Raw genomic sequence first — 12,146 nt, 5'->3', positions numbered from 1 at the left:
CTTTGTACTCACGGTCCAACGGGTGAAGTTTGGTTTGGCTGCGTTGTCTGGTTCCTTGGTCAGCAGCCAGTCAGTGAAGTGGCCTTCACTGGGTCTTTGGTTCCTTGGGGTTGCAGAGTGATGCCTTCACTCTAGAGGAGATCTTTGGCAATTTTAGAAGAGCGGAGGTCCTCTGGGGATTTATAGAGTCCGTCTGACGTCTAAGCAAACCCTCAGCGGTGATTGTCACGTCCTGTGTGCACCAGGCAGGGCTTGGTACCTTTTCTTAGTGCAGCAGGTCTTCAGTTCTCGAGCCTTGGGTCTTCTTTGTTGCTGGTCTTCTTTTGTCCTTCGAATCTGATTTCTTGGTCGTGAGATGCCCAGTAAATACTGTATTTACTGGGTGTTTTAGGGTGAACCAAGTAGTGACTAATGGGTCATCTACCTTAGGGTGGCTACACCCACTAAGAGACCACTTCCTGTGAGCAGAGGTCACTTCCCTACACCTGATTGGCTATTTTCCTTCTATGCAGGGTCGAGGAAAATAAAATGGAGGGGTCAACTCGCATGCAACACCTTTGGGTGGTGCAAGACAGGTCTGACCAATCCTCCTGTCCTTTGTCTGGTTTCCCCGCTGTTGCTCCTGTCAAAAGTGGGGGTTTGCCTCGGGCGACCATATGCTGCTAGCAGCAGGACTAGGGTTTGAGTTTCAAGGGCGGTAAGCCCTTTGAAGCTTGCTAGCAGGGCAATGCGCGTTCCTGAGGGAGGGGGTGTTAGCACATGAACAGCTCTGTTCTGAATCCCAGAGAGCAGGATCTCTCACCACAGGAATTCAGACTCCTGTCTGGTGGTGGTAAACTGGTTGTGACCAGCCAGAAACCATGCCAGGGTAGTTCGCTTTTGCAGGGCACCTCTAAGGTGACCCCTGGGTACATTTTGCAATAAATCCAATGCTGGTACCAGCTTTGGTTCATCATTCGGAGTTGTTTGATACCAAACAACCCAGGGTACAGAGTGGCCATCATGTAGCTATGAAACTCATTTTGACCAGTGTCCAGCACATGCGCTTAAAATAGCTGTTCTTTTCACTCACTATGACCCAGGTTTGGCAAGGACACAGTGGGGGCATATTGCTCATGTAGCTGTGCCCTCAAATACAGTGTAGCGCACCCTGCCTTAGGGCTGGAAAGTCTGCCAAAGAGGTGTTTTACCTATACTGCATGCAGTGGGTTGTGGACCGGGCACACAGGCAGTGTGCCATGTCGAGTTTGTCTTTTGGGATTGCATCAGGACACTCAGCCTGCAGTGGCTGTGCTGGGTGCATCTGAATGCATGACTCCAGAGGGTGGCACAATCAAAGCTGCTGCTCTTGGGGGGCTTACCATTAGTACATCATGCCCTTTGTACCCAACTACCATTTACTAGGGACTTATAGTGGCAGCTAAAGGTGTCTCCAATTGTGCCAATGCACCACAACAATTTTGGGGAAAGAGATCTGGCCCAGGGAACCTGGTTAGCAGGGGCCCTGGGCACTAACAACTCTTAGGCCACATCATTCACCAGGCACAAAGTGTGGGGCTAACCATGTCAAAAGAGGCCTTTTCTCACAGCGTGGTCCTCAGTCAAGAATGGGAACAAGGCTTTTAGAACTTTTGGAGAGCAAACATATCACATCAGTTATACAGCATCAACAATGCCAAAGCATTATACACGTCAATGCAGTCATGGTGTTCTCTTCTACTGCCACAGAACCTCAGCAGACAGTTATATGACACCTATGAGGCAACTGAAGGGATGTCTATCTTCTGAACTTGTGGCCTCCAGGAAAGAACCAATACTCTTGTCAGGGCTGGTAGAACTGGACATAGTATTTCAGGTGTGAACATCAGAACCGGACCTTGTTCTCCAGGTGACCTCTAGAGCTGGGCAATGATCCACAAGAAACCGTTTTATATATTTGAAATTAAGAGAAGAAAGTCACAATAATTTCCCCGCAGTGTGCTGTAACGATCAGAACCAGATGCCACCCTCCATGGCGCCCACTATATTATAGAGCCTCTAGCCATGCATAGAAATTACTACCCAAATCTGTAATTCCTCTGGCGAGTGGTTGTGAAGCCACTGGCACCAGCTGGGCAAAGATGGAACATATTGCCCTTCGCCGCCAGAAAACATTTTTAAGACAGAGAATTAACAGTTAAACAAATGGTAGACTAGTCTAAGACACGGAAGTCCATCTGATGCATTGATCTAAACGTTGTGTCTTCAACAGCTCCCTCAAATGAAAAGGACTTCCAGTAGAATTCAACAAAGCCAATGCTTTTCACTTTAGGCTACGGAAAGGTTTTTCAGTGTAGCAGGAGATAAGGCTTGGAAGCAGCAGACTGCCTGGGAGATTTTAGCACCATTTTTCTCCAGTCTCACCGACGAGTAGCAGTAAGCACGTTCTTTCGCTGACATGGAGTTTAAGATTTTGGTTCTAAATAAACACATAATCAGCATTTGCATTGGTGGCGGTATCACCAGGGTCCATGTTAGGTCGAGGTTTTCTTTGTGATGAAATTAGGATGGTAATGTGGTAACTCTGGCAGAGGGTCAGTCATATTTTCACAAAGATGCTTCACAGCAATTGACGTAGTACAGTAAGACTATCCTTCTCATATGTTGTCAGGAAGGAGGATGGAGGGTGTCAGACTTAAGCAAGTTCAGAATAATTGTGGCAAATCAACATTTCTCCCTCTCTCTTTATGGGAACAAATGTTCTGAAAACTAAGCCATTTTATCTTGACTCCGAGTTTAACACTCTGTGCTGAGTTCAAAATTATCCAGAGGTCATTGGGGCACTGTACAGTTTTCTCAATCAGAAGCACCAATTAAGAGAAGCACAATATACAAATGGCTTGAGCCGACATTAGGAATGCATTAGGTGCTTACAAGCAACCAACGTAATACTTCGTAGATTTCGTCCTGCCCAGTTTACACTTCCAAAACTTAACTTAAACAACAACAAAAAAAGCTTCAATACAGCGCTCGTCCTGGAATGTGCTGCCGCCACCTAGTGGCACAAATAAAGCTCCAGCTTAGTTAAATGAATAATTACATAGATTTGGCGCTATTTTATTAACATTTGTTTTATATCTCAATGTTACAACTTGAGTTCAAAGACCAAATTGCTTGTTGCAGATTTAGTACCTACCAGAATGTAGCACCAAAATGTCATCAAGTGCCAAGACCTTCTTCCTGCTTGCTTCCTTTGTCACATTCAAGTAAAATTAGTTACTTTCCTTCCGTAACACACTTTCAGGTGGATACACTATCTAAATGCAGATTCCCCACCTTGTGAATGTCCCCAGGCGTTAGACTGGATGGAGAAAACGCAAAAGCAGTGCTCCTTCACGCCAGTAGATGATGCCAGGCAATGCAATTCAAGAAGTGGCGAATGATGCAGCATTTAAGCACCAACCATCCGTGCAAATGTCAGTTTCTTTCATTAAATTTTCCACATACTCAGTCTCAGCGCCCATTGGCAAACGCAAAGGTCTAGTGTGCAGATTCCTAAATTAGGATCTTTTTAGATGGAAGAGACCTTACCATTGAAATGGGTGGTGAAGAATCTGTGGCGAGATAGAGTACCCACCAGAAAGACCATCAATAAACGAGTAACTCATTCTAGTGATGGATACTTCTACCTGCAGATTTCTCACCTTGTGAACAGATACCAAAGCAGTACATCCCAAAGTAGTAGTTGTGTGAAAGAGCTCAGACTAAAAAGATTAGCAGAGTTGAGCAGGCAAAATGCCCATCTCGACAGGCCAGACTACAGAGGCAGCAGTGCTTCAAGATTGTGTGCACGGATTCCCATGTAGCGGTCTGAAGCGATATCCAGGACAGGAACTCTGCAGGTCAACTCAGTGGCAGCAGCCATAGCCCTGAGGGAATATGCTTTCAGGAGGCTGCTTCTTAGCCAATGCATCTTAATACAGTGAACCCTCTATTGGGTGATGGTCTTTTTCTGCACCCTCTTGCCCTTGTCTACACAAGAGAACCCCAAAAAGAACTGATTGTCAACCCTGATGTCCCTTGGTACAATAAATATAAAACCTCTGATATTTTGAAGTGGAAGTGATAGACTTTTACTCTTTCGAGGGATTAGGCAGAGTAAATAAAGGTTGGAAGAATGATGGCTTGTTTGATGTGAAAAGGCCTCACCACCTTTGGTAGGTAGGCTGCTTGAGTCTGTGACACTAGTTGTCTGGGTAAAAGGTAGTATTAGAAGGCTGGACTGAGAGAGCATGGAGCTCACTCATCCAATGTACAGATGTAATCGCGACCACAAAGTATTTTTCAGGTGAGGAAGCACAATGGTCAACTGTGCATTGGCTTTAAAGGGCTACACGTGAGAAAGGTGAGAACCAGAGTCAAGTCCTACTGTGGCAGCACCAAGGGCTTCGGCAAAAACAAATTGTGTAAACCTTTTAAGAAGTGCATCAAAACAGTGAGCTGAACAAGGACAGTTGGTCCAGCAAATGCAAAAATGCAGAGAGGGCTGACTGGTAACTCTTAACTGTGCTAGAGCAAGACTTTTCTGAACCAAAAACAAAGCAAACAAAACATTCAACAGTTTTGCCTGCAACCAGTCCAACTAGCAGGTACTGCACCAAGTAACAAACTTGTCCCACAGCCCAGCATACACAGATTTCTTGGAAAGGCGCATGGCTGCAAGGAGGACATCAACAACCTCGGGAAGAAGAACAATGAGGATCAACTATCACTGCTCAATCTCCATGCATGGAGGCGCAGCCTGGTAGGCACAGTTGCAAGACCCTGCATTGCTGCTGCAACAGAAAATCTTTCTGAAGAGGCAGCCTGATTAGAACTCAGATTCTCAAGCCCAGAATCTCCAAGTAGCACACTCTCCTGACCCAATCTGGGGCCAATAGACGACTGGGCCCTGGGTTCTTCAGAACTCAGGACAGGGGAGTAGGCCACAGAAAAACATATTGGAGTACAGAGCTCCACTCTAAGCAGAATGTGACTCCAAGAGACAGCCTTCTTCAGCACGCAATTACATGTTGTTGGCGTGGGTGTTGAACACCAAGTGAGTTGCACACATCTCTAGCAAATGGATGTGGAAACAGGTCTCCCTTTCAGACCAAAGACGTCTAATCTCCACCTCTCCCAGATGGCTTCCCCAACCCATTAGTGATCCATCGGTCACCACCATCAACTCTGGATAGGGTAGAGAGAAAGTTCTGCCATTGGTCCAGCTGTAGTTCAGAAGTCACCACTGCAGATTGTTTGCAGTCTCCTCCAACAAACTGAATAAAATCTGACAGGTTTCCATGGTTCTGGGCCCACTGACAATTCAGATCCCACTGCAGAGCCTACATGTGCCATCTGGCATGGTCAGCAAGCTGGATGCAGCAGGCTAGCACCCCAAGAAAAATCTTGGGCATTCTCACTGTGACCCAGGACAAAGGCTGAAACATCAGGATCAAAGCCTAAATGTCCTGGGCTCATTGGTCCAGAGGAACGACCTGAAAAGCTTATTGTATAGATCCATTTATCACCTGTAGGTGGTCTGAGACCAACTGTGGCGAGCCCACCGTAAGTCAGCTGTTGAGGTAGAACCTAAATCCTAAGATGGGGAGCAACCATCACCTTTGTGAACACCCAAGTGGGGGGGTTTGCAGATGGGAGGGGGGGCTGGTTCTTGATGGGCCCCCTTTGGAGGTTTACTAACCCAGTATAGGGTGAGTTGCCCAGCCTACTGGCATACTGCAAGTCCATGTACTAGCTGTTGTCATCACACGACATGGTAAACTCATCCCCATTCTCGCAACTGTAATCTCTATAAGGCTGGTTGAGGTCAGAGTCCGAGCCAAAAGATGATGTAATATCGGTGCATGGCTGTGCAATAGTAGAATTGTCTTGGACTCTGATGGGTTCAGAATACGTTGCAGCACATGAATGGGTTGCGGTTCCTCCTCTGGCACCAATGGCGTCAGTGTTGACATTCGAGGAGCCAGAACAGATTTCAATGATGGGCCCAAAGCCGGAAACTTATGGCGGTACAGAATTTGAAGCTGGTTTGCGGGACGCAGATGTCGAACCCCTTCTGCAGTAACCCAACTGGGGGTCCCGGCAGGTCCTTGGGACCAGAAGGTGCAACAGAGGGAGCCAGAAACGTGTCAAAGATACATAGCATGGACTATTGAAATGCTTTGACTTGCTGCAATGTTGATAATGGACGCAGGAATTCAGGGTGTATTGGGACCAAGGTCGTCTTTGGGTCCCTGGTGGAACAGATGTGAGACTTAGAGGCACTGTGATGACTTTGAGCCTCCTATGGAGAACAGTGTCGGGAAGGGGCTGAGACTTGCATGGAAATGTTTTACTTTGTCTTTGAATTAGCCAAAGATTTTGACTGAGAGGAAGATCTGCTACGGGTTTGCAGTCTAGACTCTGACCTGGAGTTGGACAGCTTTAGGATACATCTGGGCACTGTCATCACAGGTCCTGGAGTCGTGTGTTGAACCAAGCACCAGCGGCACACCTCAAGGGGACCTGTCATAAACATCTGCTTGCAACAGCCCTTAAAATATTTAAACCCTGTCATTTTGGGAATGATATTTCCCTTGCATGCTGGACGTTTTTGGAAGAAAATATCTCCACAAAGTGAAGACAGAAGGAGCAGAGCTTGGGATCCATGCCTGAAGGAGTGGAAAGAAAGGAACTGACATCAGTGTGCATGGGTTGCATTTATATTGAGCACCGTTCATTCCTTCCAGACTGGAATGGTGTAAATACAGTTGCACAGCACCACCTACTGGTGTGCAGGAGCACTGATGTTGAGTTTTCCAGATAAAGTCACAAGGTGGGGAACCTGTGGTTAGAGGCAGCCTTCAGAACAACCTATTTTTCCCCAAAGATACAACTCTTCTGCGTATCCAGCATGCAAAGGGAGTAAATCTTAAATAAAAATGAAGTGAAACAGAATCCCAAGCACGAGGCTTCACAGTAACCACGTACTTCCCAAACTCTAACAAGACAAGGGCCCACTTCGAAACCTTCATCACCCATCCCTAACAGCCCCATCAGTATTTAGGGAATAAAATATATCACATTACATTCAGCACAGAATATTTGAGAATCCCCTCAAAAATCTACCATGTTACTCACTCAGACTTTTCAATTTCCCCCTCACAATCACTACCTGAGCTTCTTCATCCGAGACAGTGCCGTCGCTATCGCCATCTAGCTCTGAGTGGCTTTGAAGTTCACTCACAGTAATCCTGCAATTTAATTGATAATAATAAATCAATGAATTGTACATCAGCTTCCCCTCCCAACCCCTTGAGCACAACAAGCAGAGTTGTTCTGGATTTTCAAACTCCTTTTGTGTTTGATGTGTTCATTTGACTGCTTTTAAACTGTGTTTTGCTGTACTGTTCTAAAGAGGATAACTGCAGGACTTCAAGGAACAATTGCACTGTCAACAGTGCCTGATATAGGTTAACGACTTCCAATGACTCTTCTTGAACATTTCTTGCTGTGCAGTGAATCACACTTTCCATATCACCTCCATTACGGCAGAACATTCCCAATATGCAAACTCTTAAAGCCCTCTTGGAGTCCAACCTAATGAACATGTGACAGATAATATCCAAGCCAAATATGCTATTACAAGTTTCTTTCGGAATCTCCATATTTCTCTGTGGATTGGAGCTCCTCATTGTTAATAGGTAGGTCAACCTGATACTCCCAATATGTGCTTCCGTAACCATTTAAGTAAGCAAGTATACTGTACATTCAGGCCCGGAATCTATTTTCGGATTGTATTTGAACGTAATGCTATGTGAAAAGGCCATTTGCATTTAAGGCAGAATAACCCCTGGTTTTTGGGGTTTTAGTTCAGCATAATTTATTGCAAGCCTTGTCACCACTGCAAACAAAGAAGAAACACATACTGCCGATACATCCACTAACGTAAAGCTCTCATAACTCTTAATACTTGATGAAAACGGCCATATTTGGAGAGGGGCCAGAAAAGATGAGAGCTGGTGCTGCAGACTGATTATAGTTGGAGGCCACCCATGAAAAAGCCATGGATGGGAAAGGTCTGAAAGTGAGGATACTGGACGCAGACTATCATAAAAGTTACATTAAAAAAAGATGGCTAAAAAGTAGAGGTTAAAAAGGTCCCAAGTTACATACATTTCTATGTGTAACACACAAATATAGTGGCATGTAACCTTTAACCCAAAATGTATCTGTTGCCCTTACACATCCTTTATGACTTACAATAACCTTTACATATGTTAGCCTTACAACTTCGCCTTTAACATGAGGTACCTTTACCTTGTAGGCCATTCTTAGGTATTTTACAATGCAGGATGTTACCACACAGGTAGGTATTTTTCTCTCCTTAAAAGACGGGGGATTGGTAGGGGTTTCTTTAAAGTTTACTGATGGAGAGCGGTGTTTTGAATAAATATATATGCAAAACTGAAGAGAGAACTCTGGGTAGTCCCTAGGTTTAGGTGGACAGCAGCTCCAGTAAGGAGCACCCTGCAACACCAGCGACACTCTAGGTTTGCTTACCTTACAATGTCTGTTTTTCTAGCACCGTTTTTAAGCATAGGATTGGCCCAGTGCCATCCTTACCGAGCTGTAAAATGACAAAAGCCTTTCACCACTCCAGGCACAGAATTACAGCTTTGGACTGGTAAAATACCATCCAAGCCAACCTGGAATGAGCAAAAGCACGTGTTTCGATGTCATTACATATCTTCAGAAAGGTTTTGCTTTGTCCAGACACAAGGGAGCCCCCAGTATAAGTCAAAACAAAAGCCTTTCAGGGTTAGAGTGATGCATAAATTATGCAAGACAGAAGAGAGAACTTTGGGTAGTTCCCAGGTTTAGGTGGAGAGTAGCTCCAGTAAGGAGCACCCTGCAACACCAGGGACACTCTAGGTTTGCTCACCTTTCGAGCAGTTTTAAAGCATAGGATTGGCCAAGTGCCATCCACGCTGAGCTAGAAAGCGACAAAGTCTTTTGCCATTTGTACAGCAAAATCTTTAAGAATAGGATTGGCCCAGTCCCATCCTAGCCGAGCACTTTGTGTTTTTTTTTTGAGCCCGCAAGGATCTGCGGTTCCACCTGGATCTTCAAGGATTTGGGTGGAACCGTGGATCTAGACCGCAATAAAAAAAAAACTAAAAAAAAAAAAAAACATACACCTACTCACAGACCCACGCACACCCACCCACCCACTTACACTGATAAAGTACTAAAATATAGTACAAAGTATTGAAAAGTTCAACACATTCGATTACAATTACATGCATTAAACTGTTAGGCAAGGGCCCCTTTTACCTTCAAGACAAACTCCGGCCATATCTGTCTACTTGTGACCTCAGAACCAAAAGGGCACATTTTGCTATGCCCTAGCTGCATACGTGCAACCAAATATAGTGACTGATCTTTCTCCTATCTTGTTCCCCACCTCTGAAAGAAACTGCCTTTTTATTCTTGGTCCTGCGCTGACTTTGCCTGTTTTAAAAAATTACTCAAGACCTGACTCTAACTCCCACTTCCTAATCATGCGCTCAGGTTTTACAGACCAAACAAGGGAGGAATTTTCATTTTTTTAATAGGGAGCATTTTTTGGTCATCTATGGGTTTTTGTATCAGGAGTACCAGACATTCCTGAACGTATTCTTAAATATCATCACAACCGTATGAACTGTTACATTGCCCATTTAAGTTTATACAAAGATACACTGCAGAAAAGGTTTGCTTTATGGCCAGATTGCCTCTCACAGCGCACAAACCACTCTAGCATTTCCCCCACAAACTGATACAGGCCATAGGGCTCAATGTTAAAAATAAACTATTGTGCTCAGTGTTCTGGGAGACAAATGTGGACCAGAAGGTACTCCACACAAATGTTTTTCAACATTTGTATGTGTTTAGGAAGTAGTACATCACTGAGTGAAGTCTCAGTAACAAAAAAGTTTTGGTTCAGTGACGACCATGCTCATCTGTATTTTTCATATTGCGTGTTTCGAGGAGGGGATAAGAGAACAGTCTACACAAACAGGTGCAGTGCAACACACTAAACTGTCATCTTTATATAGCATATTAATTTTCTTCAGAAAGGGGCATAGGGTCTGTGAGGAATCTCCAGGTCGATAGATTATCCACCAGAAATGAAATTAACAAAGTTATTTTCAGTACAAATTAACTTACTGGTTTAAACACGATATCCTAGAGCTAGCTTTTCAGTGCTTGATCATACTTCCCTGAATAAGCGAATGCTAAAAGGTGGTCCTCACTCATTCAGTTGCAGTGCAGCAGTATTGTGGCCCCAGGAGACCAACAGGTAATTACAACAATTGTTACAGTTGGTGCCAGGTATCGCTGACTGCCCTGGGATCCCAAAACAGAATGCTCTTAACATTCTTTACACCGTATCTCACTCAACACTTAAAGATAGCTAAGTTAACTTTCACCCCAGCCCTATACCTTACCACTACCCAAAGGCTTGCCCTAATAGTTAACCCTTGTCATTACACTAACTCCATCCTGTTTTGTAATTCTTAGCACTCACTCATCACCTCCAAAATTGTCCACACCCTTACATCGACACCATCATTAACCTTTAACACTAACACCTTAAGTACAGCCCTTTATAAAAAAATAAACAATTATGATCAATGTTACATTATTTAAATCAATGGTCACAAGTGTTTTTCAGAATTCCATACGTTCACTGTACTAAAGTACAACACTGTTATAGGACGGTAACTTACAACAACAAAAAAGTCCCTTTTACAAAAGTATTTCATGCATTCAAATGAACCCATAAAGCTTTGTAAAAACACAGGCGATTAAGGCGTAAACTCTGAACGTGCATTTTGTGTGTGTCATAGAAACATGGGCCTGCCTGAAAGCCATAATTTGTCACCAGCTTCTAGACTGCCACATAAATTGTATCAAAGACCACATGGACAGAAAACGGGATGAGTATCTGGCGCAGAATAACTTACATCCCGTCCTCATCATCATCCAGTTCAGCGAAGGCTTCAATTTCCAGTGCTTTTTCTCGCGCTGCCCTCTGTGCTTCCTTTAACTCTTGCAGGAAGAGAAGAAAAATAAAGCTTGTCACTTATGTTAGCCAACAGCACCTCTAACTGGCTCCATTCTTGTGAGGGAGGAAAAGACATCAACTATTGTAGGTTAGCTTTCCTTTAGTTAGGCTACTGTACAAGTGACTACAAAAGCTTTCATTTAGTCTGCCACAGAGGGTAGAAAAGCGGATTTTAAGAAGGGAGTAATAAGGGAAAAAAATCTTTCAGTCAAAAGTGTCCAAATGTGTGTTTTGCTTTTTCAGGACAACTGCCTTCCCAAAAATCCCCAAAGCTGTTTTCTTTTCTATCAAAAGAAAAAGTTACTTATCTTTAATAACAATCTAACTAGATAATTATCTATTCACATGCAGATTCCTCACCCTTGAAGATCGAAGGTGCCAGACTGGATTCGAAAACTTCTGTAAAGCCCTCTGACACCGGTAGTAGGCGATGGCACCATGTAAATGCTGGAAGTAGGGTTGCAGTGTCCTGACGATTGTGCTCATCTGTTTTTTTATACTAAGTGTCTGAAGGAGGGGATAAGAGAGAGGTCTACAGGAACAGGTGCGGCGCAACACAACACACTAAACTGGCATCTTGCTGTAGCGAATGAATTTCCCTTAGGAAGGGAAGGGGCATATGGTCGCTGAGGAATCAGCAGGTAGATAGATTATCCACCAGAAAGATAATTACCAAAGCCAAGTAACTTTCTCATCTGATGGATACTTATACCATCAGATTCCTCATCTTAGAATACATTCACAAGCAGTGCCCCCACTAAGGACGAGGCTAGAAGGAAAACTGAAACAAGGAAATCCTGCAGGACTGAGTGGTCGTACTGGCCACCTTTCCTCACCTTCTAATCCAGACTATAGTGTGTTGTTGTCAAGTACACAAATGTCCACAAATGGAACTCCTCTAGCCAAGGCTGCAGTGGAACACTTTGCCCTGTTTGAATGAGAACAGAGGCGGAATGAGCACAGATTCCTTCAGATGCATCTTTCTTATCCAGTGTGTAGCAGATCTAGAAAG

General features: G+C 44.2%; 1 protein-coding gene across 1 annotated transcript in view; it reads right to left on the bottom strand.

Annotated features, from left to right (window-relative positions):
* The window catches only part of PRKCSH (PRKCSH beta subunit of glucosidase II), a 199,565-nt gene that overhangs the window by 145,052 nt on the left and 42,367 nt on the right, over nucleotides 1-12,146 (bottom strand). The window contains exons 7-8 of the mRNA XM_069231886.1: nucleotides 11,034-11,118; nucleotides 7,196-7,274 (exon numbers count right to left, since the gene is read on the bottom strand). Of these exons, the coding sequence (XP_069087987.1) occupies nucleotides 7,196-7,274; nucleotides 11,034-11,118 (164 nt within the window). The remainder of the gene's footprint in view (nucleotides 1-7,195; nucleotides 7,275-11,033; nucleotides 11,119-12,146) is intronic.

Source organism: Pleurodeles waltl, chromosome 4_2, assembly GCF_031143425.1.
Source record: "Pleurodeles waltl isolate 20211129_DDA chromosome 4_2, aPleWal1.hap1.20221129, whole genome shotgun sequence".
NCBI lineage: Eukaryota > Metazoa > Chordata > Amphibia > Caudata > Salamandridae > Pleurodeles > Pleurodeles waltl.
The sequence above is the reverse complement of the archived record's forward strand: the minus strand, read 5'-3'. Positions and strand labels throughout refer to the sequence as shown.